Genomic DNA, 27,261 nt, shown 5'->3' with positions numbered 1-27,261 from the left:
CACATTATATTCATAGAGTATTCTGCCTGGAGAATCAACCGCATTAATCTCTAGGATAACCCCGCCCCCCGTTGTGGACGTTTGTTTGAGTAACTCCGGCGACGTGGGATTACAGAAAACAAATGTCCCTAAACTGTAACAATGATATTCCTGGGATGAGAGCATGCCCTAGCAAACAATGGCTGTCCCAAACACCGCGTTGTGAAGCAGCAGCCTTGTACAATTGTCTTGAGTAAGTCGAGCCCCGAGACGAAGCAAGATTCCAAGTAAGAGCGTTCCCCAAGCACATTTTGTACCACACAGTGACCCTAATTCCTACGACTGCTGATTGACAACTCCTCTGCATTACCTTTGCATGCACCCGTCTGTCGAGAGCCCAAACGATGACTATAACCACATGACAACACTCCTCACAGTGTCATTACATGCACCAACCCTGTGCAGAACTTACGTGTCACGCTGACGGTGACCTGTAATAAGACTCCTCAACATCCCCCATGCACCGACCCTGTGTTGAGCCCGCACACTAAACGTCAACCTGTTGTGCCCATGACATACACCAGATCAACAACGTTATAAAACAGTAGTTTCAATGCTGATAGTTTTGTTGCACATTAATTCTCAACTGACTTTTCATTAACATTTAATCAATGTCTGATGATACGCCTGGTTCTGTTAAAGATGTATTAATTCCATCGCATTATCGAGGGCTGGTTTACCACCAGATATTGTTTTGTGGTGTAAAAGATCAACAACGTTATAGAGAATGAAGGCTTGATCACGGGCTGATGTAACTGAATCGTTGTTTCCAAACCAAAACCCTGTCGTGTTTCCTAGCAACGTTTTCGTCGCTATGGCAATATATATTTCTGTGCTGACTTTCCTCTTTATTTCGCTTGTTTGTGTCAGTTTGATGTGTTGTTAGCTCGCTACAGCTTCGCCTATTCTCCGCCGCCATTTCCTAGCCGACCCCGGTAAGTAACCATCTCAGTGATCAGCTGTTTTTGATTTGATTACCAGCCTCTGCTATGGACGCGCTTGAGCCAGAATCAGGGCAGGATGGGAGTAATGACGATGGAAGTTTACCAAATACCGGTAGTAAACCTGTGAGTAAAGAAAGTATGGACGAAGCGAAGGTCAGTGTAGGTAGTGACGTAGAGCAGACAGGTTCTGCTATACAAGGGGAACGGGCGGAACTGGGGGACCACGTGGACGACAGTGACAATAAGCAGAGGGAGAAACGTTCAGGTGAACATGTCGATGCCAGAAATAGCAGCAATGATTCTGGATCACGAAATGCTATGCTGGGTTCAGAGGACACAGCCACTGACAAGTCTGCGGACGATAAGGGTCAGGATATTGCGTTAAGGGGAGATAATCACATCGGGGAAAGGAGAAGGAGGAAGAAGGAAGTGAGAATGAATTACAATCTAGGAATGATGGTTCCGGGATGAGGAAAATAAGGCCGATGACGTCACGACTGAAATTAGCCAGTCACAGTGTCAAGATCTTAATCAGTCACAAGAGAATAAATCAGAAAAGGAGGAGACCCATAACCGCCTCGATGAAAGAACGGAAACAGAGGAAACACAAGCCAAATCACATGACCAAAGTTCTCCAGACAGTGATAGTACAACACCTGAACGTAGCCAAACACAGACTGAGAAGTCCGACACGCCGGGCAGAGAGGAGGAACATGCTGAGACAGTGAACACACGTATGGATACGAACGATTCTAACCCTTCACAGGCACAGACTCAGGAGGAAACGTCCGACAGTAGAATAGCGGAAAGACTTGACCTTAGGTCGGAACACATTCAACCCCTGACTGAAGACCCGGACCAAGTCCCACAAGAAAGGCCTGCTGAAGGTGAAGGTGAAAATGTTGGTGAAGGTGAAGATAAAGGTGAAGGTGATGCTGATAGTGGCGCTGGTTCAGACAATAAGGCGTCAAGTTTGTCTGAAGAAGGACCAGCTTTACAGTCTCGCGATGACGAGAGTAGAGGGGAGGAACGGGTAACAAGTAATTCAGATGATAAGGAAAATGGTGAAGAATTACAGGAAACAGGTAGTATTCGGGTAGATGAACGGCCAGAGCTGCTGGTGGAAAATGGACATTCAAATCAGGGCAGCGAGTTACAACAAGGAAACGATTGCAATGATACAGATGAAAGGTTGCCAGCTAGGAGAGAGTCAGAGAATGGATCACATGAAGTGACTGGAACAGATTCTACAGAGGCCAAGGATTCAAGAGGAAATGCCGAAGACGACAAGAAAGCGTCCTGGCAGCGAGATATAGACAGTCGGGAATACCAGGAGTCCTCCTCACTGGATGGTCGTAAGAAGGATGAAAATGGAGACATTGAGTTTGAAACGTCTAGTTTGAGTCATTCTGAGAGTGAAGCCACGAGAGGCCGGCCGCCGATATCAACCGTGTACGTTAAGGCTCCTAGGAAACAATCGAATCCGGAATCCGACACTGCACATAGCCAGGATGAGATCGAGATTGTCAGCCAGGCCAACCGACAAGATGGCGATCAGCAGGAAATACCGAATGAGGAGAACGGGAATGAACCCGATGCTACGGAAGAGGTTAGGTATGAGGCTGAGGAAAACAGAGAGGCTGAAGTTGAGGAAAAGGTAGTGGATGAAGTTCAGGAAAAGGATGAGGATGAGGTGAAACAAGAGGTCCAGGAGGATGTTGCCAATGACGATGTTGATGGGGAGCAGGGTGAGGTTGGTGTTGAATCAGACGTTAATGCAGAAGAAACGGCCGAAACGGAAGATCAGAGTGAGGTGGTTGACAATGGTGGGGCTAAAGATGCGGTTGGAAAAGACGTTGATGAGGATGGGGAAGTGGGCGAGAGGGACAAAGCGGAGGTAAGAGAGGAGGTTGAGGTTGAGCATAGGAAGGAAAGCGTGACTCGTGAGTCAGTTAAGGATGACGATTTGGATAAAGAGGTTAAGGTTGAGAGTGAGGTCACAGATAAAGTTATGGGGAGGACAGGGTAGGGTTGAAAGCGATGAAGGTGAAAGTGTGGAGAGTGAGGAAGAAGAGGACTCAAGTAGCGAGGACGAAGACGGGACAAGCGGAGACAGTGAAGACGATGCCGAGGATGACAAGAAGTCTGCTTTAGTTCCAGGTGAAAAGACTGTACAAAGTACAGAGGTCCAAGCTGGGCAGCAGACAGAGGGGGATGCCAGGGGGAACACGAGGAAGGAGTCCACAGTCTCCGATATACCTCCTTCTGCTACAACTGACAAGAGTCAGGCCAGTATCAAGACACAGTCCAGAGGTAGCGTGGGTAATTCAGACAGTCTCTCTCAGGGCTTCGAGAATCAGGTGCTGAAAAGGACGTCCAACCTGAGGTGAAAGACGCGCCGGTCGACGCTGCACAAGCCCCAGAGACGAGAGGGGAAGAGGAGGAACAGGATAAGAAATCTGTGGCTACGTCACGAGCGTCACTGACAGAGAGATATGTGAACTGGCGACAACGATGTGGAAAGCTGACTCTTAAAAAGTAGCGAAGTGAGCATGAAGGAGAGGTCGTGCCGCATTAATGACGATTAATGACGATACACGCGGATGCAAACTGACGTTACGTGGACAAAGAACCCGCAAAGAAAATTCCCAGTTTCCAAACCAAGTGCTTGAGTCAAGAAAAAAAGAACCAGTTAGGGAAACAAAAAGATACGAAAACAGACAAGAGAAGAAGAAGGCCCCACCTAAGTCGGATGGTCGAGGGCGAGCTGTGGGTTGCCTTAATTTCGGAGATCCTTTGTCCCCAGGAGAAAGTTTCGATGGTCGTTAACGGAAAGTGCTGAAGCGCTATAGTTTGGTATGAACTCACCTGAAGTGGCGGAAAACGCTGATCCCCAATGAAGACCCCCGCACGACCCTCGGTGATCAATAGTATGACGAAGAAAAGTGACATTTCGCGAAGTGTTATAACGCTCCTCGAAGTTGATAAAGGTATACAAAAACCCGCGAACGCGCGTATCCTGCCGTTATTTAAACATTTATAACAGGAAATTAGCGGAGTTTTGTTTAAGTTAGTTGAATGGTACCGAGGAAGTTCAGGCACGTCTCTTAAGATTATTCTCTTTTAGGTAGTGTGAAATTGAGCGACAGATGAAATTCGGTGAAGTCGGCCCGTTCATGTCGTCTTTGTCGTCATTCGCCTGTTCATCTCGGTGAATGAAAAGCGCGGCGGTCCACCGCGCGGCAAAAGTACGTTAGATGCGACGCTGATTTTGCGAAGAACCGCCGCGCACGAATTCCCTGATGCCTTCCGATATGTTTGTGGCGATAATATCTGTTGTATCGATTTTGTAATTGACCATCATTGCATGTTTTCGCCTCATCGCACGGCCCCAATGCCGCATCGCCTTAAGTCGAATTATATGACTTTATCGCGATGCGCAACCTACGAGCATCATTGGCGATTAACATCCTTTGTTAGCCACCGATTATAATGGCAATGCGCCATACCGGACGCAGCACGCCGACATCCTTCATCGCACAGCCTGCGTCTACGGTGTCCCAACCCCGTACGACCCAAAAATGGTTTACTTCCATCGAAGTTAACATTTATTCCAGCTCTTAACGGATTCCCTTTCCTATCTTATGGCGATTTCCGCCCCAAAGTGCCGCATCCCCGCGATCCTCACCGCCTCTGTTTGCTCTCCTTCCGTCTGCTCCGCACCTCTTTACGATTGATCTGTTCTTTACCCAATGCCGCAGCACCGTCGCCAGTTTTCATCTCCACCGCGCCTTCCGCCGCTATTTTGACTCGCATGCACGTTTAAGCCTGCGTTTTTACGTTTCCGGCCAACCCAGTCCCTTTGATTTGTTTTGCAGACCGGCTATGTCGACCGTTCGATACGTCCTCCTGTTCCGGCCATGGAAGCGAGTTTTATGAGGAATTGATATTAGGGTGGAATATATTCATAAAGAAATGGCGATACTGCCAGCGCAATTTAAACCGCATCGCGCGTCCCATGTTTGTCGTTTATATTTCTACAGATACCCAGGTGCGCCATCCAGTAACCACACTGGTATGTGCTACCCAAATTTATTTTGCTACGGCCTGGGCCGGCGCGATCTCTACCATACCGCTAAAAGTTTGACGACTCAGTCTTGACCTAACTCTTTTTTCTCAAAAACCATCACGAAGCAACGTACGCAAATATTACCGAGAAGTGCCTCTTTTCCCAAATACCCGGCCGGTACGCAGCAGTCCAAAATGCAGCGTCCCCGCAGCCCCAAGTCGTTGTGCGGTCCGCTTTATCCAAAGCGATGCTACGATTCTTGTAGAGCTAAGATAATTGTAAATCGGTATTGATGAACTGGATTTCTGATGTTCATAAAGCAAAGAAAATCGTGAATTTCTGTTGAAGTACTATAAAGTATACGGGCGAGACGATTGTCGTAGAGCTAAACCGATTGTAAATCTACATTAAAATAATAAAATCTTTGTTGATGTATGGAGGCTGCATGAGATCGAGACAATTATAAATTTATATCAAAAGGGGCTACGAATGTTCGCGGAGATACGAATGTGCTGAGAGTAGCTTGAAAGTGGATAGCTGGAATATTGCTAAGTGCGGCCTAAAACTAAAGTCACTCACTCACTTGAAAGTGGAGGTACAGCAAACGTAAATCCTCCACAGTTCTCCTACGATTGCTTTGTGAAGCTATGTCCTGACAACCAGTTATAACCATTACAATCATATCTCTCAACCATAGATAATGATTAGTTACCTTCCTCCAACTAGCACCAGATTCCTGACTATAATCGCCATACTTTTGTAGTAGAGTCCGGTATCATTCCGCTACCCATAATTTCATATGTTTCTGGTTCCCTTAAAATTGAATAACGTAGGCATTTGTACTTCTTTGGCTTTGCGACCCGTGAAGATCCGAGGTAAAATAGGTCTTCAGCAACCCATGCTTGCCACAAAAGGCGACTGTGCTTGTCGTAAGAGGCGACTAACGGGATCGGGTGGTCAGGCTCGCTGACTTGGTTGACACATGTCATCGGTTCCCAATTGCGCAGATCGATGCTCATGCTGTTGATCACTGGATTGGCTGGTCCATACTCGATTATTTACAGACCGCCGCCATATAGCTGGAATATTGCTGAGTGCGGCGTAAAACTAAACTCACTCATTCACTCTTTGGCTTTGCTGACGGTTAAATATGTCCTTAGGCAACAAAAAATGACTTATTTGTTCATCTAAGTTTCCAAGATGAGGGGATGGAGGAGCATCGTTCAAAGGTTTTAATGTCTTCTCACAGTGTAATATGAGCTAAGTGCGTGTCATTTTTCAATATTTTATTATTTTCGTTTAGAAATACATGTATTTTGTAGGAATGGTGAGATTCTGATAACTAATAAAATTTTGTTGTGGATCAATCTCATATAAATGTTAGGTACGTCAAACATTTACCATTCTTTCTTTGGACATATAACAGGAAACGTCTTAACTGAAGGAATGAATTACCGTATAGCTGACAATGTAAGCATAGCTTATATAACCTTTATATGAGTTGTAACGTTTATTTCGTCACTATTGTGACAGGGGGTAAGAGTAAAGGGCGCAAGACAACAAAGAAGAGTCCCAGAGAGGAAACGTCCGAGGAAACGCCTCACGGTAACTATTTCGCATTCGTGACCACTCGGGACAGATACGGAAAAGGGCGAGTGGTCACGAATAACTATATATGGCAATACTGCTTGATGTAGATATAGACTGTAACCAAGTTGTTACCGTGGTTACATAACAATATAGCCACCCTCATAACCAAAGCTAAATACACCCTCTTAGAATTTGTAGAGGCTCAATACCAAAGCGACGGTTAACATTACGCTAAGTGCAGATAATAGCAAGCTGCTTTCACAACGTGAAGAAATGGCAAAAATACCCAGTGTCGATGGATACTGCTAGTCTGTATGTCATTACCCTGGCTTTGATGTTGATCCACACAGTGTTATATCGAGTCAAAGAAATGACGTTTTAATGTTTATTCCCTGTTGGACGTAACATGTAGATGTTAATGGCTATGAAGGATCAATGTGAAAGAGCTTAGCTTCTTAATCGGCTTGTAAGATTTGCATATGGAGAGACTCGTGTGAGCGAAGTGAGTCAGGAGATAATCCCCTCATTGCGGTCTTGATTTACTTGCATGCTAACATGGCACTGGGTACCTAACACAAATCTATTATGCATCGATTAATTTCCTATTAGCGAACACGGTTTATAATATGGACCTATGTCGAGGGTCTCTCATGAAGATCTGTTGGAACTGGTCTTCAGTAACCCGTGCTCGTTGTAAGAGGCGACTAACGGGTCGAATAATCAGGCTCGCTGACTTGTCAATTGTGTAGGTCAATTGGACCAATTGCGTAGGTCAATGCTTATGTTGTCAATCACTAGAATGTATGGTCCAGACACGATTATTTACAAACCGCCATCATATAGCTGGAATATTGCTCAATGTTGCGTTGAACAGTAAACAAACACACCAAACAAGAGACTCGGATGTGATGAAGTTGGCAACGATGTAACATATTAAGATTCAAGACCAGTTTACGTTTTATGGTGGTTTGGCCTAAAACCTACGAGAGGAAGGCATCCAGAATATATCAATGAAGTATATCAGTATAGGATTCGAACCCGGACCAAACTTATTAAAATAGTATGTTTACATACCAAGGACGCTCTATGACCTAGACTGTCATACTATCACACCTACCCCTGCTTATGCTTTGCTTAACCGTCAAACTAGTATGTGGATTTAAAATCATTCATTAAAATATTTACAATAATTATATTTCTGTATGCAAGATGACTATTTCTAAGATGTATTAGACATATATTCACCAACAGTTCCAGACATTAACGCTGGCGAGAAGCGTTTCGAAAACAGACCTTGACATTTTGTCGCACTGTTGAACCCAGTCATTGTGATCAGGCAGTTATGAAGTGAATGATAACCGCACGACATTGAAGCGGTGCCCACAAGGTATAGATCCTCGTTGAGGATACCGCCCTGTCACTATAGACCCGACATACAGAGACCTATCCTGTACAGGGCTCACAATGCACGGGGCATTTCTTAACAATAACATCAATGCCTGTGACGACATTCGTTTAAAGTCCTATCAATCTTTCAGTACAGCTATCAAAACGTGTCATTATATTCGAACAGTCCTCCTATTGATTTCAAGGCGGTTCAGATGTAAGGGTGTATGTGTTAGCACTTGGCGCTGTCTACCCGGTTATACAGCTGCCTCGATATACCGTCGCAACCTGAGACATTCTGGCAGGTTTCGCCAACTCTCGGGATCGATGCCCGTAAACAACAATGTACACGAGTGATTGCTTCACTGTTTGAGTAATAGGGGACGTGTGTGAAGGTAATAGCCCCGATGTTGATATCAATGAACAACAAAGGTAAACGATATTGAATACCCCGAACTCCCGTTATGGAAACATACCTGGGCCTAGATTTTCGAAGCTCTCTTAGCCCTAAGATAGTCGTAAGTAAATGTTAATGTATGGCACTTACGACTATCTTAACGCTAAGAGAGCTTCGAAAATCTGGGCCCTGGACGATTACCCTTGGGAGTGAGTGAGTTTAGTTTTACGCCGCTTTTAGCAATATTCCAGCAATATCACCGCGAGACAGCAGACATGGGCTTCACACATTATACCCATGTGGGGAATCGAACCCTTGGGAACGTCTATAGCTGGTAATGGGAATTTAGTACCTACCTGTGATGCGTTTATCCGAACATATGTTAATTAGGACTTTAACAGGGAACGTAGTGGTCTATGGGTATTAGCCCATTAGAGTTGCGCCCCTTAGTGGTACCAGAACCCTATGAATTCGAATCTCGGTTTACGCTCATTATGCCTCTCTAGGTTTGTCAGCACCCGTCGTCACGAACGCCTAAGACCTGGATTACTTCGTGTGTTCCTCTCTATCCTACTGACACGTCATAATGAAACTGTATCATGATTCAAAGAGACGTTGATCTCACGTCAGTCACACTGTTCACGTTGTTGAAGGCTGCATATGACCTTGACCTTTACCTTTGCCCAATCATGCAGTTGGACCTATATACACTTTCAATTTTATCGGTTTAAATGTACAGAACTTGTCACCGAACACTTCCGGTGAGTTTATGTGTTCCAAATACTAATCCGTGTATATACACATGTGTAGAGTTCGATGGCCGCTCCAAACAGAGGGAGTTCTTCAAGGAGGAACTCAAACGCCTGGAGGAAGCGCTCAAGAGGGAGAAGTCGAAAATAATCAAACCTGACATGTAAGTTGGCCGTTGTGACGTCATCCTCATTTACGCTGTCCGTATTTAAAATATATGTTTCCCATCTGCCACACGCCTTGAATTTCCATTCCGACGTAATGATCAAAAGATGTTTGTTCGTTTATCTCAATTTCCCCGCCGCTTGGTTAATTTACGCCCTGCATGATGCGATAAAATACTGTAAAAAGATCGGGTCAGCTTAAGCCTTCTCCTACATTTATTAAGAATTGTTTCCGAAGTAAAGTGACTAGATCTAGATCATAAATTAATTCAAAGACAAGGGTGAACTATAGAGTTACGACAGGTCGTAACGTTACGAACGCTTTGTGGATCGGCACCCAGTATCCAAGTGGTATCTAAATTGTACAATTTCATAAAATACGTTACACAATTAGTGAATTACATGTTTCTTAGTTTTCCATTTTGTTTTAATTTCGCCCGACTGCTCTGTTGCTGGTTGAGATTGGAGATGAGAAACATGAAAAATACGGATACATAACATTCAACCATATAATACTAGTTGAACGTACAATTATACTGATACAAAACATTTATACCCATGTTTGATGGTGGTTAACAGTGGTTATTCCACGGTGATGTGTTTGATACAGGAACATTGTTGTACTACATGCAGTGTATGGGTGACCGTTTCTTTGTTTAGTTTTTCTATTTTGCGAAAAAGCAACAAGCATGTGAAGCAAATAATTTATTGTTTTTCATAATCTAAGGCAAACAACAATTCTGGTATTCCCCGAAATATATAGCTTTTTTATAAATATATTTTATTGAATCATGATTAGGTTTCCCCATCACGTTATATGTCACTGAGTTCTCAATATCACACATAACAAGATTTGGAGATTTGCAAGGAAACCATTCCAACCAAATACCAAGAAGAGATTCTGTTAAAACATACTTTCACCTCTCATAAACAACAATAAACAGATCCTTGTTAAGCCTACATATATAGGAACTGATCATAAGTGATCATGGCGTGGTATGAAAAACTGGAGCGACATGCACGCCATCGAACACGGCTCCGATCACATCATCAATTAGGAAGTGCAGTACTGATCTACTAAGCAAGGCAGTTATTGATCTGACTACATAATCAATACGTGTCCCTGGGTTATATATAATTGAAGTGGCTGATTGCATCGCTCGTTGTTTCAGTAAGAAACATACACCTTACATCTTCAACACCCTGGAGCCCTACTACAACACATCGACCGTCCGGTACCTGGTGGAACTGGTGAGTTAGTGAGTGAGTGAGTGAGTGAGTGGAATGGGTGAGTTAATGGCCGCGTGAAAAGGTTAATGTGGTGTGTGAGCTGGTTGCAGAGGCGTGGTTCTGTTTGTTTGTTTTTCGCGCTCAGCTGTATTCCAGCTTTATGAAAGCGGTCTGCGAATGATCGAATCTACAATACAGCAATCCAATGGTTGACATCATGAGCACCGTTCTACGCAACTGGGATACAATGACGTGCATCAGCCAAGTCAGCGGCCTTTAAACCCGATCCCGTTAGTCCGCTCTTACGACAAACATAAGTTGCTGAAGACCACTTCTAACCCGGATCTTCATAGGTCTGGAGTGAGTGAGTGAGTGAGTGCATTGCTGGTCAAATATTACATACCTATCTATCAGCGATTATGTCGCCTTGAATATTATGATTATTAAGTTGCAAGTCAGTAATGACTGTTTGAAGGGTTAGCCTTTGTATAATAGTACATACACCAAGAAAGAGACCTCGAGAGACTTAAATGTTGCCAGCTATCTCTTTCTTTTCTGGCATGCGAGACCATTGTTGTAAGGCGCTCACTTGTGGAGGTGTGTCCCTTTGTCTGGTCAAATTCAGTTGGTCGCGGGTTCGAATTCCAGATTCTACCCGATTATGACCTGTGGTGTTGCCGCTCATGCAAGTGTTAGAGAATTTCACCAAAGAAGTGACCCTGCGACAAGTGGCGTACACAAATTCGACGAATTGTAGATATTTTTCAAAGCGGCGTAGAATCTCACTGATTCATCTCCATCGTGTACATAATTGTGCTGAGATTCTCAACCAACTGTTGCTGCAGACATATTGATGTGAGTGATACTTTCTTATAGGACAGATTTCCGTCATTGTAATATATACCCATCATGATCTCTGTGGCAGCCGGAAGAGGTACAGCACCGGTTCGTGAGCCGGAAGACCGCTATCGGCCTGTGTGACCCGTGGGTGGACTACAACATGGACACCAAGTTCCTGCCTCGCATCTCCACCTCCGCACGCGGCGTCAGCAGGTATCATGATATGGAGAAGCGAGAGTAAGTATACCTATCTACTTTGAATAACGGGCGCTCAGTCGCCATGTTTGTAATTCTGTTCATAGTTGCCTCCCTTAGTCGACAAAGTGAGTGAGTTGAGTTTTACGCCGCACTCAGCAATTTCCCAGCTATATGGCGGAGTTTGTAAATAATCGAGTCTGGACCAGACAATCCAGTTATCAACAGCATGATCATCGATCTGCGCAATTGGGAACCGATGACATGTGTCAACCAAGTCGGCGAGCCTGATCACCCGATCCCGTTAGTCGCCTTTTACGACAAGCATGGGTTACTAAAGGTCAATATTCTAACCCGGACCTTCACGTGTATAGTCGACAAAGAATCATTTGATCGTACGGTAGATCTCAGTACCAGATTCGAGTGAGTGAGTTAGGTTTTACGCCGCACTCAGCAATATTCCACCTTTATGGCGGCGGTCTGTAAATAATCGAGTCTGGACCAGACAATCCAGTGATCAACAACATGAGCATCTATCTACGCCATTGGAAACCGATGACATATGTCAACCAAGTCAGGGAGCCTGACCACCCGATCCCGTTAGTCGCCTCTTACCACAAGCACCAGATCCTGACCCTTGGTCTGTCTGTAGCATACCCTTGGTTGTGGATTATCCAAAGTGAATTGTTTTCACGTTGAGACATTACTTAACTGAAAGATGTTCAAAGCGGGTTTATCCCATGAACTGAATGCATCATGCCTTACTTGAGTAGATGACTGTTACAATTGTGTTGTTCTCTGTGGTCAGCGAGAAGATCAGAGAACGCGAGAAGCGCTCCAAGAAGGAAGGGAGCACCAGACTGCCCAAGTTCCCTGTCGTCACGCTTGACTCCAAGGAGTACGCCACCAAACCTTTATACTACAGTGATGTTCCTGAACTCAGGTAAGTGACGCCACGCCACGCCCACTTAACCTACCATCACGCCCACGTCCATGCCCATACTAACATTTATACTAGTAACCGGAACGACATAATCCCTCACTGAACAAAAGTGTTTACTTCAATAAAGGTGGCTCTGTGAATGAAATAGAAATATTAGTATTCGGTATTGACATATGCTAATGAACGGACAGAGGCGGTGCGGTTTCCAGTAAGCTAGGCTGACTGCTGGAGTCAGTTCCCTGTCGACAAATGGTTTACTGTTATAATGCGATGGATGTATTATAAACTGGATAATTGAGAATGGTATAAGTGTAAATAGTGTTACATTTATTTGGCTCTGCGGTGCTATTTATGTCCTTTATTATATCCACGTATAATTAGCTAAGACATTAATCAACTAATTAATTAAATAGCATTCACAGTTCACAACTCGTGTAAGTACCTTACAAGTTTTATGTATAATCGTCACGTGTTGCATGGCTGTATGATCCCCAGGGGGTTGAAAAAGTATCGAAAAATACGATGGTGTCCTATGACCGGAGGTAGTAATGTACGTAGCGCCGCGAGCAGGCAATATGCCTTGAAATGAGCGCCATATAAGCGGGCTATTACTATTACTGTTGTCATGCTCAGTGATGTATTATCATTATTATTATCATTTAAGGAGGGAGCTCCGCGACAAATACAGCCAGAACGCTACCAAGAAAATCGACGAAGATTACAACAGGACAAAACAAGACTTCTACCGCATGGATCTTGACAAACTTGATGAAGTTCATCCAATGAACCGCCCGCACATGCGCAATGCATATTTCGCCTACCTCCAGAATACCCCCGGCTCCCGGAAGGCGGTTGTGGAGTGCGTGAAGGGGTTGAAGGCGGAAGGCAAGGCGAACTAGGCATTGCGCATGCGTTGCGCAAAGACGTTGTAAATAATCCATAGCAATATTGTACATAGCATTTGTGTCGTGGAAATAATGTTCAGTTATCAGCTGGTACAGCATTTAGCGTTAAGCAGACGACAGTCAATGCATTTTAGAAAGTGATATTTCTAATAATGACAGACATTTCATTGTGAGTATTATTTAAAATATGAGCGTTAGGTTCATCAGTTATACATTGAAACAGCTTTTATACGATAGTATAAACGATACAATGTTTACCATGTTCCATATGTAAATAGACATGCCCAAGAAACTGTCTGAACGACGGGTCCAGCTCAATGGAGTTTCACTGTTGGGATATGTAGCCACGACGTCGTTAACAACGTTGACGTCGACTGTGCAGATGGATGCTAATATTAGCGATTATCACTTACTGTTTCCTGTCAAACATCGCCATGGTTTGAAAAGCATTTACTACTGTCAGTTAGAAGAGAGAACATTTAGGTTCCAAAATGGTGTCTTGGGGAGAAGCAGGTTAGATCAGCGGTGTCGATGGTGGTAAGCCAGTTGATGTTTGTGCATCTATATATACGTGCCTTACAAAACCACTGAGACACTGCGCTGTGTGTGGAATTTAGTCTACGATCCCCATACGTCAACTGATGTTAACGTTATTTTCACGACTTTTGTTGAACTGTTATATGTATGCATTTGTTTCGTCATCTACAGACGTGTTCAAGAGTCACGCTACATACAGTGTACCTACATATGTATATATTTCCTGTTACAGGCAATAACGTTGGGTGAAATATGCCTCACGCCGTTAACGCTTGCTTTCTTCAAAGCGATCTTAGCGATACGTCCATCTTAAAAGATGGGAGTTAAGATAATCTTAGCGCCAAGACTGTCATAAGTCCGCCTTAACTTATAGGATGCGAGTCATGGTGGATCATCTTAGCGCCAAGACTGCCATAAGTCCATCTTAAGGGATGGGAGTAAGTATCGCCTTAGTGCTAAGACCGCCCTAAGACCATCTTCAAGAACGGGACGATCCCTTCTTGGAACGGGGAGGAAACGTATGATGAACTTAACACCTTCTCGTCGGTAAGGGGCGGTGGGGTAGGCTAGTGGTCAAAGTGTCCACTTGTCATGACGAAGATCCGAGTTCGATTTCCCACATGGATACAATGTCTGAAGCCATTTCGGGTGTACCCCGCCGCGATATTGCTGGAACATCGTTAAAAGCGGTGATAAACCATACTCACTCTTACTGATACACTATGAGCGGAACACATCATGGGGTTCCGACAAAGATCCGTCCATTCTGAATGAAGTGATTTAATGTTTGTACCACGCTCACTTGAGTACCAAATCAGCATGTACCGCCCAAGAATTAAATAGCATTATATCAACTGTTTTGTCTGATTACAGTGTGGTCGAAAGGCTGCCATATCGTTAGTCATTCGACTCCAGGATGAACCGAGGTAATGCACAGTCCGTTATACGATTACATTGTCACGTCTCCAATTTGAGACCGGTGTGATCACGTGATTACATTATAACTGGGATGGACAGCGGCGAGTCCTGTTGTAAGTCACGGAAGTCATCAAATCGGCATCCGATCCAGGCGACCTAACCAGGAGCATCTCAGTCATTGGTCCTGGTCATAACTGATATAATCGGCATCCATTATCCAGTCTGTATTTTCGACGTGTCATAACCATATATTTGAGCCCTGGTGTATCATGTATAACTGATCGTTATATTATTACGCCCTGGTGTATCATAACTGATATCTTTCGTTATATTATTACGCCCTGGTGTATCATAACTGATATCTTTCGTTATATTATTACGCGCCTGATATCCTGGTGTCCGATAATTTCGATACTGATATCTTTCGTTATATTATTATTACCGCCCGGTGTCATCTGATATCTTTCGTTATATTATTACGCCCTGGTGTATCATAACTGATATATTTCGTTATATTATTACGCCCTTGTATTATTGATATCTTTCGTTATATTATTACGCCCTGGTGTATCATAACTGATATCTTTCGTTATATTATTACGCCCTGGTGTCTAACTGATATATTTCGTTATATTATTACGCCCTGGTGTATCATAACTGATATCTTTCGTTATATTATTACGCCCTGGTGTATCGCCCTGGTATTACGCCCTGGTGTATCATAACTGATATCTTTCGTTATATTATTACGCCCTGGTGTATCATAACTGATATATTTCGTTATATTATTACGCCCTGGTGTATCATAACTGATATCTTTCGTTATATTATTACGCCCTGGTGTATCATAACTGATATCTTTCGTTATATTATTACGCCCTGGTGTATCATAACTGATATCTTTCGTTATATTATTACGCCCTGGTGTATCATAACTGATATCGTTATATTTTCTGGTGTATTAACTGATATTATTATTACGCCCTGGTGTATCATAACTGATATATTTCGTTATATTATTACGCCCTGGTGTATCATAACTGATATCTTTCGTTATATTATTACGCCCTGGTGTATCATAACTGATATCTTTCGTTATATTATTACGCCCTGGTGTATCATAACTGACATATTTCGTTATATTATTTGGTATCATAACTGACATCTTTCGTTATATTATTACGCCCTGGTGTATCATAACCGATATCTTTCGTTATATTATTACGCCCTGGTGTATCATAACTGATATATTTCGTTATATTATTAATGTTGTACAGTATGCATGAGCCTGCCTGTGATATATTTAATGCTTTAACCAAATTGTAATAAATATCTAATACGTCCAAAAATTTTGTCCAACCGTCCTTGTTCTTTCAATTAATCCACCTATAGTTCCGGCGAATGGAGTCCCAACGCTGAAATTGTTCTCAGAACAGGAGCGTAGCTAGCCAGTTTGTTCATGTAAGCCCGATAGGTTGCAAAGCTTTGTATTTAGATAGAATTGAGGGCTTGCCCAACCTTTTCAGCAAAAATCATGTGTAAGCCCGGGCTTTTTTTTTATAATGGTAACTACGCCCCTGTAGAACATTCGGCAAATACTTGTCGGTCACATCGAAGTTCGGTAGCTATTCGCTAAGACCCCGTACCACAAAGCGATCTTATCACTAAGGTGATCCTAACTCCCATACCTGAACATTTACTAGCGACAATCGGAGTAATACGATGGTTTAGTGGAATTGGGAAGACAGTTCGTCTTTAATGCACTGACATGTTTGTCGTTTAACATCACACACAATAATTGTTTTTAACATCCAATGCAGCAGTATTATTGATATAAGACAAACGATGCAAGACCTTCCAAGTCGGTAACCGTGCTTTAACGTTCATCAACGATTTATGTTCCTTATGCATTAATACCCGTGTTGATCCGGGTTAGAACTGGTCTTCAGTAATCCATACTTGTAAGAGGTGACGAACGGGATCGGTTGATCAGACTCGCTGACCTGGTTGACACATCCTCGACTCCCAATTGGCTAAGATCGATGCTCGGGCTGTTAAAGTCATCACTGGATTGTCTGGTCCAGACTCGACCAGGGGCGTACCTTCCATTACACAAAAATGGCTTTGAAAATGAGAGGTTGGAAGCTCTCAAAACAATCTAAATATACAGCTTTGCAACCTATCGGGCTTACACGAAAAAATGGCTTGCTACGCGCCTGTCGATTATTTACAGAACGCCGCCATATAGCTGGAATATTGCTGACAGCTTCGTTAAACAACAAACCAAACAATCTTCATGCATTAAAACATTACAGGTTACACCTATCGAACTTCAGAAAGCCCATGTAGGAAGACGTCACCGCACTGCTTCACGCAGAGCTGGATCGAACAGCCGTAGAGTACTGTCTCAAGTCTTCTGATTGCAGTGGGGACAGGTCCTCTTTCAGAAACAGATATGGATACAAGGATCAACTGTCTTGTATATATCATATTTGGGAGGATGGAGTTAGAAAACCATCACTAAAAAAATTAAATTGATGAGTCACAACTCTGTTGTACATCTGGCTCATAATACCCAAATGGACACCTTTCTGACACCCTTACTGTATAAAGTGTCGAGAAACAGATTATGAACGATATCGGATTGTCTTTAACCTCTTTTGAAGCGTTATGCTTTACACACACTTGAAGCAAGTAACTTCCGTTGTTCTGGCACTGTAATAAGTAATATTTCATTTCCGAAGGCGAGTTCAACTGAGCGAAGGGTTTATGATTGGCTTTTTCATCAAACTGTACCAGTTAATTAATGTAAGATTATTATTCGCTATTATAAGCATGAGAGGACTCTTTGCTTTGGTCTAGTCACACAGGAGGCCCCCCAGTCTGGGTTCCTGTACAGCGCACGATACAAGGGAAGTAACTCTTGACCACTTTGATCATCCCAAGTTCAAAGGCAGGCTTTGTCAACCCAGATTGGGTCTGACAAACTGCAAAAACAACACCCAAGGGTTAAAAGGAAAAACATGTCAACTAATCGTTGATAACAGACCTACAGTGAATATTAACCGATACAGATAAACACTAAGACTTTTCCTGTATTGAGTCATAGGACCACCTTAGTTCTGATAATACCCAAAATTGTTTGCTGTGAAAAGTCATATCAAATTGTTTTGTGGAAATACTGTTAGTTACGCACTTCCAGCTAGCTGTGGTAACAAAGGGGTCCAAGATATGGATCACGCAAGCTGGAAACATTAACGCCCAGAATAATCTCACACACTCAAGCCTCAGCAAAACAAAAAAGAGGTAATACTTCAGTCTTTTTTCCAAACATACCTCTGAATACACCTGGATTTAAATGATCAGATAAATTTCCCCTTTAAGAATCTGTCCCTACACACTAAGAGTATGTCTGGAGTTCAGCGATCAAACTTCTTTCAAAATGGCTGCCTTATACAAAAACACAGTGTACTGTTGCTTCATACTTTCACGCAATGATGTGGAATGCAATATGCCTCATTAAATGAGGTGAGGTGAGGTGAAATGGGGTTTTACGTCGTGCTTGAGAATATTTCGCTCATATGACGACGTGCATGCATGTGTATGTGTGGTTGTTTGTACTAGCCCAGACTTAAGCTGGTTTTATAGTGCTAGCTCACTGAGATACTATGCCGCAGTGAAACATGAATACCCCACTCAGACACAGTATACTGACTCCGAGCCGACCAGTCCTTGTTGTACCCATTAATGCCGAGCGCCAGGCAGGGACCAACAAGTACCATATTTTAACGTCTTTTGGTATGACGCGGTCGGGGATCGAACCCGCGACCTTCCGCTCTCCGGGCGGACACTCCAACCACTACACCATGGAAGTGGTCCCTCATTAAATGTAATATGTAAACATGTCATCTGCTGCCTGTCACAGCACCAAGGCCGCAACAAGGAGTTAAAAGTATGAGCGGAACACACTTATATGTTCCAACAAAGTCCCTTCCATTTCTAAGACAACAATGTGATTGTATCACATGCACTTGGCTTTGCGTTGGCATTACATCACATCGCAATGTCAAATAATGACTTCTCACTGAATTGTTGTGAGGTTGTATATCAGAATTGACTGAAGTCAAGAAGCTTTAAATCTTAATGACTCATGTTGATTTTGCAGTGTTTGATCTCTTTACAGGGATTGGGATAGAGAACTTTGACTAAAGGCCATTTTCAGGATTATTAGCCATTAATCTGAATTTAGAATGGGCCACTGCCCTGGTATCAATAGTAAACTTCAAATTATTAATGGGCCATTTTTTATTCTAATGTGCAAAATGGCCAAGGGCCCCTACCTTTCCCAATCCCAGTTTATTCTGTTCTGGGTATTTTCTTTCAATACCAAACATGACATGAAGAGACATTGGTTCCCAATTGCCCAGGTCGATGCTCATGTTGTTGATCACTGGGTTGTCTGGTCTAGACTCAATTATTTACAGATTGCCGCCATATAGCTGGAATATTGCCGAGTGCGGCGTAAAGCTCAACTCCCTCACTCACATAAAGAGACAGGATACAATGTTGTTTTACAGTGAGACCACACATGAACATCTACTGAATGTCCACAAGCCCAATTGTCTGCTTAATTCTCTGGTCACAATGAGACAAGGAATGAATTAGAGACCATGATTTATTTATTTCTGTGTCTGTACAAAGTCGGCTCTTTTTACTTGCCAGGAAGGATGATTCCATCATACTGAAAGAGAAAACCACATATGAGCACAATGTCAACATCTGGGATATACATAGTAGAACATGGCTTACTGAGGACATGTCTCACCAAATGTGTATCAAAACAGATAGCAAAATCTGTCTTGAGTTGCAACGGAGAGTTTAGTTTTGCATGAATTATAAAGTCAGGCTGTAATGAATATTAATACAACCCGTGCCTTCATGCATATGACAGATCTTCAGTAAATTGCTAACATTTTGGCCAGATTGCCAATGGCTCACAATGTTGCCAACGGGCAACAAGGTACACATTGCCTATGTACATTCCAGGTGAACTAAATAGTGTAACTCAGTCCATGAGCTTGTCATCAGATGGATATTCTGACCAAAAATGAGAACTCAAAATAAGAGCAAATGCTTGGATGTTAATGATTGACATGTGGTACCTATAACCAGTCAAGGTTTAAAATCTTTATAAGATAAAGGCCTTACTCTATAGTAAACACCAAAAATGTAAGAAGACAGATTCAGGGTTGAAGAAAGTGATACCTTCTTTTTGGTCAAATGGGCCCCAGGACAATTGACAACATTAAAACACTTTGCAGGTATTTGTTATTGCGGGAACATCAAAAAGGAAGTGTCTCACCAAATCAGTATCCATGCTAACTATGATTAAGTCAGCTAGAGTTGCAGAGGTGAAGTTAGTTTTGCACAAATTTAAAAGTCAGGCAGCAGTGAGAATCACTGCCACCCGTGCCTTCGTGCTTCTTGACTTGAAAATAATTATGTCCACATGCACCAAGCACACGTGAAACCTCAAAGTTCTGTCTGATGAAACCTAACTTTTCCACAAAACAGATTTGTGAACACTCAATACCTCAAACCAAGTCTTGTGTAACATACTACAGCATAATTCTCAGTATCTTGTGTGATGGTTTATACTTTCTTCTAGTCAGGAGGTTCTGCAAGATGATTTATCTGTCTTCAAGGTGACGAGTATGCTACACAGCAGTCAGGAGGTTTATTCATGTAGTGTGACATCATGTGACATCATGAAAGTCACAAGTTACATTATGCATAGGTTAGAAAGAAAAATGAAAACTTTTACAATAACCTTAGGGAATTTCTAAGTTGTTTTGAAACATATGGTTCATATTTAACTTCTCAACTTCTTAGCTACTTTCCAAGATATACTTGAAATATGCAACTCCAAACGTACATAGCCAAGACATCCCCAAAACAATATAAATCTGTCTCACCAACATTGTATCAAAACAGAACAATCTGTCTAGAGTTGCAGAGGTGAATTTAGTTTTGCACAAATTAAAAAGTCAGGCAGCAGTGAATCACTGCAACCCGTGCCTTTGTGCTAAGTTCCCAGAACACAAATCCCAACACCACCAGATACATTCAATCAAAAATTTGTAGTCATTAACTGGTTGCCATGTGTCTTTTCAAAGGGGATATCAAGATCCTTGAGACTATAAGCAAAGGGAACAAGAGTCATCAGAAGATGACAAATCCCCCCAGCCCCCAATATTTGAAAGAACAAATCATCCGACAGTTGCTTAAAGTCCAACTTGATTTTTTTTAGACTAAGTCCAAATCGTTTCCATGGAAATCATAAAAAACATAAATGCTAAAAATCTGGAAACAGCAAAAGGCACCACTTCAAGCTCTGTTTGATATATCTGCCAAGTCTTGTAGAAAGATGTTGAACAGTTTTCAAGTGCTCTGGAAACGAAGCCCACCCCTCCCTTTTGAGACTAAGTCCAAAACATTTCCATGGAAACCAAGAAAAATAAAAATGACAAATCTGTAAATAGCAAAAGGCACCACTTTAGGATCTGTTTGACATATTTACCAATTTTTTAATTCTTTTTCACATTTTTATTCATTTCACTTCGGCAGGGGTAGATACATATATTATATTGTTTTTCAAAGCATATACAGTGAAGCGCTCATAAAATGTTGGACATGTCAGGTGTATAATTATATCTGTAATACATGTAATACATGATCTATTTACCAATTTTTGTTGAAAAGTATTGGACAGGGTTTTTATTGTTATGCTCACACAGATGAGGCATCGACTATATCCTTCCACATTGCATGCCGGAGGATAACAATATTTAAGAAACATACTTTCATTGGGGTCAGGGGAGCAGCTGAAGACAATAATGCTGGAATTGAACGGTGAGCAGAAGGTTTGCAGATCCAACCATTAACCCATAATTTGAGAACTATACTTTCTAAATCCAACTTATTACGGCATCTGTTAATTCTCGAGACTTCAACCATCGGATTATGCTCCAACACTATCCATGAACTTCACTAAAATTATCACTGTCTAAAATTGTCAAGACACCATTATAAACATCTGTACCTCTAGGGCTCGCACCCTTGTGAACATCAGGTAATTCCTGGATCCATTTTTTGGTTCTTGTGATTTCAGAACACCTGCCCCTGATTTTCATTACAATTTTACCTACTAATCAAATGTCGAGATATGAAATTGTTTCAATGGACATCAACACATCCTTTATTACAAAAAGATTTCTTGATGGCCTTCACTGCATGTCCATCAGCTTTTTCACAGATGAATTTCTAATTAGTCAGTGGGACTTGACTGCCATTATGACATTGAGGCTGGTTTGTAACTTACATTCTCACAGGTATGAGAGTTAAGTAGCAAATCAAATCAAACTGACTCATGGAAATAAGGGGGAATAATTTCAGATTGCACGAACAGGAATGGACTCTTGGGTTAGTGTATGCATCATAATCAACAAAGTAACTGTCTCACCAACATTGTATCAAAACAGAACAATCTGTCTAGAGTTGCAGAGGTGAATTTAGTTTAGCACAAATTAAAAAGTCAGGCAGCAGCGAATCACTGCAACCCGTGCCTTTGTGCTAAGTTTCCAGGGCATAAATTCAGCACCATCAGACACTTAGTTTTTGTTCTAACTTCAGAATTATTGAATAACTGGCCTCATTTCATATTAGTTTAATGGGAGTCTCAAAATTTCGTGGATTCTGTAACACCCCTCATGCTGTTCCTAGCTAAGATTTTGTAAATTACCTTCTGCTGGAACCATTTCATGGACTCTTCTTTGCCGATCTTGTGACTGGTTCCAACGCGGCCACGCTTTCTCCTTCTCTGGGCGACATTGAAGCCTATAAGGTAGACCAGTTAAACATGCTTAACACGTTCCAGGCTCAAGTCAGCTATATAACAGGCACATGTGCAAACTATTCAAAAACCAACCTAACATATACTTGTACATACAAGTGGGAGCGATAGGACTAACTTGAAATGATTTGCCCAAAGATCTTTCAATTATTAAAAAAACTCAAGTGAACTTGAAATGCCCTCGCTTTTCCAGTCCCAGCTAAAAATACATCTCTTCCGACAGTCATACCTGGACTAAAATCTACTGCCTTGCGTTAGTGTCCCCATTGAGTTTAGATTGATACTATAGTATATTTGTTCAAGACGATTTGACTAATTAGCTTTCAGCATACACAATGTATGGAGTTGGCACCAGATAAATGAACTTATTACTATTAAATCTGTTTTTTAAAACAAGTATACAAACATCAGCATTCCAACCTTATTTTTTTCATACATAAATCTTCACCTAGCAATGTGGTTACTTGGGAGTAATGAACAGTGAATCCAGTACACATGCACATTTCAAGGTGACACTTTTGAGATCCTAAACAAGTGTATTATTTATTGTGTCTTCCCCCTTAAACATACCTGGTCTGCCAAGGACAATGTAGAAGTCCATTCCGTAGATGCCGATGTTGGGATCGTATTTGATTCCCAGATCAATGTGTTCCTGAATGCCGAAGCCGAAGTTTCCAGTGTCGGAAAAGTTGCATTTTCTCAACTCATATTCTCTCACCTGTAATAAAGTACAAAAAAACATCCACAAAATGAAAGAAAAGGTTCTGTAGTTGACCTCACAAGTGAGATGTCACCAGGTTGTACACAGAAATACATATCTGACCCATTCACAGAGGCCCAGATAAGCTGCCTATCCGGGTAAAATATGCATACAAAATTCCAATTACGCATTGAAAAATATTTGTTGGGTACCAATTACGCATTTAAAATGTTAGATACGCAAAAAGTTTAAAACAAATGCGTACGGAATATATTTATAACAACCGCTTGCGTAATGAAAAAGACATCGATTGCTATCAAGTTGTACTGTTAGTATAGGACAAGTGTTGTACTGTCAGTATAGGATGAGTGATCTTTTATGAAATCATTTCCATTATATTTAAGTTGGTTTTGATTAGGTATGACATAAGGCAGAACATACCTGCTTAGTAAACTTACTCAATGGCATAATACTTAGGTGAGTAAAATGACTGAAATACGTACATATCTGAAAGCAGTGGGTAACGGAAAATGAAATATCCACTCAACATTCATAATACCCACTCCAACAAAATACAGTGGGTACATAACCCACATGAGCTAAATCTTATCTGGAGCTCTGCATTCACCAGGGTAATGAGGCACTTTCAGCAGACTTCAAAGGAAAAATTTGTGCATTGTAAAGAAGCACATTGTTTTAGATGTAGTTCACCAATATCCACAGCCACTGGTGCTTAAAGTTGTATGTTTCTAGACTAGTGCAAAAAGAGGTACATACAGCAACAATTGTCATTTACATTTTTATTGTCATAGGCCAAGGTACTGATAATAGCTCACATCTGCCTTACCAAATGTGTTTCAAAACATAACAATCTGTCTAAAGCTTAAGAATTAAAATTTCTACGAACTTAATATTCATGCAACAGCGAGTACCACTACAACCTGTGCCTTCATACTGAGATTAAGAATTTAAGTAATATATCATGACTGACAGAGTGAGTTTGGTTTTACGCCGCTTTTAGCAATATTCCAGCTACATCACAGCAGGGGAACACCAGAAATAGGCTTCACACATTGCACCCATGTGGGGATTCGAACCCGGGTCTTCGGCGTGACGAGCCAACGCTTTAACCACTAGGCTACCCCACCGCCCCTTAATAGATCATGAAGAGTTTGGGGTTCAATGTCACTTTGAATATTCTGTGTGCAGTCCAGTAGTTGACAGTATGTGCATCTGGGTTAAGATGACATGCAACAATATACCTAGCGGACCTTCGCACACAACCCGCTAGACACCTCAAGACAATCATATGTTGTTGGAAACAGATTTTCACAGGGCTTCAGGTACTAACACAAAATTCAACAAAAACACACCTTTCCAGTCTTTCAAGTTGTAGATCATTATGTTTTTGTGTCACAGCTTTGGTCAAGGTCGGGAGCATTATTACACTAGGTTTACATATTTCACATTTAAGAGGTTATAAGGGCCTATTTCTTTGGGGTGGACAAGATGGTTGCCTATAGCCTCAAAACTACACCATAGAGTCAAAACCAATATTTGGATTAAATATACCTCTTTAGACTAAACCATCAACTTAAAAGCAAATACTTCCAATTAAATTAGTAGGGCTGCGCAATATAACTGGTTTACCAGTATTTTCATGATGGCTAGATGTCCAATACATTAATCTGAAGCTAATATGTCTCACCTAATGTGTATCAAAACAGATTGCAAAATCTGTCAAGAGTTGCAGAGGTGAACTTTGTTTTGCACAAATTATCAAGTCAGGCAGTAGTGAGGATCACTACAACCCGTGCCTTCGTGCTGGGTTTCAAGAGCACAAAATTCAACAACACTAGATATATTCAGTTGAAACTTTGATGTCAACATTAACTGGTTGCAATGCATGTCTTACAAAGGAACAATATTTAAGAAACCTACATTACTTTACTACTGGGGTCAAGGGAGCAGCAATGGACAGTAATCCCAGAATTAAAGGTAAACAGAATGTTTGCAGATCCAACCACTAACCCATGACTTACCATCAGATAACGCACCAACACTTTCCATGTAACTTTGCTAAAATTATCACTGGCAACAAGTTTCATGATGGCTGCAGATGCTGAATACATTAATCTGAAGCTAATATGTCTCACCTAATGTGTATCAAAACAGATTGCAAAATCTGTCAAGAGTTGCAGAGGTGAACTTTGTTTTGCACAAATTATAAAGTCAGGCAGTAGTGAGGATCACTACAACCCGTGCCTTTGTGCTCCCCATATTGGGTATTTGAACAGAATGTCAGCAATGACACTAGCCAAGATTTCATTTGACTTGTCCCATTTGAAATTTTTATTTCTTAAATTGTATATCACAAATACCTTGAGTCCCTTCTCTAGGATCTCCTCAGCCTTGGCTCCTCGGACAGTACAGTGGACAGCAATTCTTTCATTTCTTCTGATACCAAAAGATCGCACAGTGTAGCGGGCTGGAAGTCAACAAATCGAGGTTAGTGCCATAAACATAAGGCCGACTGGCATGAGCATCTTCCCTTCGCATGGTTTATCATAGTTTATCATTTCACCTAGTAGTAAGAACCCTCACTAACAATGGTCAAAAGTAACAGATTTATTGATCCGTTTCTGATGAAACATTCTCAATGTCTGCATCTAGTCACCACAGAGTAAGAAATACAACTTCCACCATTCATAATAAAACTATAAACTATATAAAAGATATTTTCAAAACAGACACTTTTTACTGGATCAAAATAGCATATTCCTTGTTAAACTGCCCATAAGATAATCTGAACAGAATTTGAGATAAATATCTTTATTCTCATCTGTAGTATGGCTCCTGATTAGTGTACAAACATACCTTTAGAGAAAACGGGCTGTTGTCCAGTAAGTTGTTCCAACACTTTGGCTGCTCTGGTCAGCCTGTCACCAGATTCACCAACACAGATATTGAGACAAAGTTTGCGGATGCGTAGCTCTCGCATAACATTTGTTTTCTTCTTATCATCAACCTTGCCCTTAGGCTTTGCCTTGGCCTCTTTCTACAAAGCACAAATCTTAACATCACGAAATGACTATATAGATCTAGAGATCACTAGAATTGGTTACACACAAGAATCGACTAAGAATAGTTTGTACTAGTATGGTTTCAAGCTGCATTGAAAATTAAGCCTTTTTGATTCATTGCAGTTTAATTCCAGGTGGTTAGGTTTATGTTTGATAAAACCCTGAACAATGCATATTTCAGATATATGCATGGGCCAATATATGTCCTCCATGTGTCAAAACCCAACTTCTCTGACCGAAGTGTTTACACTCACAGTAGCACCTTATTGCAAGCCTCACAGGATATATATCAATTTAATCATTACCTTTCCACAACAGACATTTAACTGATCACTTTTATCAAATTATGCATCTTGCACGTCAATGCTAACGCCCAAACTATTTAGCAACATAAACGTATCTGACCTATGCATTGAACAATCCCTTATTTCAAACGGTTCTGGGAGCAAAGAACTGACAAAAACTTTATTCATAATGCAGTTTTTATATCCGCTAGTGATCCCTTTGTATCGGGTTGACTTTGATTACATCTTCAAAGAGACTAAAAGCCACGATGTAAGCAGATTCGTGACGGTATCCACAAAAACAGTACTGACCGCCATGATGTGTTGTTAGGAAAAGGAAGTTGACGGTGGACTGCATGCCGGAAGAAAAACATT

The 27,261-nt window shown here is 41.7% G+C and overlaps 2 protein-coding genes across 3 annotated transcripts in view; one reads left to right on the top strand and one right to left on the bottom strand.

Annotated features, from left to right (window-relative positions):
* LOC124273057 (nonsense-mediated mRNA decay protein 2-like) overlaps nucleotides 1–14,843 on the top strand; it is a 29,951-nt gene extending 15,108 nt beyond the window's left edge. Inside the window, exons 3-8 of one of the 2 annotated variants that reach the window (XM_046708267.1) lie at nucleotides 6,586–6,657; nucleotides 9,236–9,338; nucleotides 10,512–10,590; nucleotides 11,495–11,646; nucleotides 12,413–12,547; nucleotides 13,212–14,843. In XM_046708267.1, the coding sequence (XP_046564223.1) occupies nucleotides 6,586–6,657; nucleotides 9,236–9,338; nucleotides 10,512–10,590; nucleotides 11,495–11,646; nucleotides 12,413–12,547; nucleotides 13,212–13,446 (776 nt within the window). In that variant the 3' untranslated portion in view covers nucleotides 13,447–14,843. The remainder of the gene's footprint in view (nucleotides 1–6,585; nucleotides 6,658–9,235; nucleotides 9,339–10,511; nucleotides 10,591–11,494; nucleotides 11,647–12,412; nucleotides 12,548–13,211) is intronic. The other variant, XM_046708268.1, reaches the window with a different exon arrangement.
* A 4,725-nt stretch (nucleotides 14,844–19,568) lies between these two features.
* LOC124273055 (60S ribosomal protein L11) lies at nucleotides 19,569–27,258 on the bottom strand. Its single transcript, XM_046708266.1, has 6 exons — nucleotides 27,199–27,258; nucleotides 26,397–26,577; nucleotides 25,901–26,007; nucleotides 23,390–23,537; nucleotides 22,709–22,803; nucleotides 19,569–19,648 (listed from the first exon to the last, which is right to left on the bottom strand). The coding sequence occupies exons 1-6, from the start codon at nucleotides 27,202–27,204 to the stop codon at nucleotides 19,619–19,621; spliced, it is 567 nt and encodes a 188-aa protein (XP_046564222.1). The 5' UTR covers nucleotides 27,205–27,258; the 3' UTR covers nucleotides 19,569–19,618.
* Between the last annotated feature and the right edge of the window lie 3 nt (nucleotides 27,259–27,261).

The sequence above is a fragment of the Haliotis rubra genome, unplaced genomic scaffold (assembly GCF_003918875.1).
Source record: "Haliotis rubra isolate DU_JTF1 unplaced genomic scaffold, ASM391887v1 Scf176, whole genome shotgun sequence".
Classification (NCBI taxonomy): Eukaryota; Metazoa; Mollusca; class Gastropoda; order Lepetellida; family Haliotidae; genus Haliotis; species Haliotis rubra.
The sequence above is the reverse complement of the archived record's forward strand: the minus strand, read 5'-3'. Positions and strand labels throughout refer to the sequence as shown.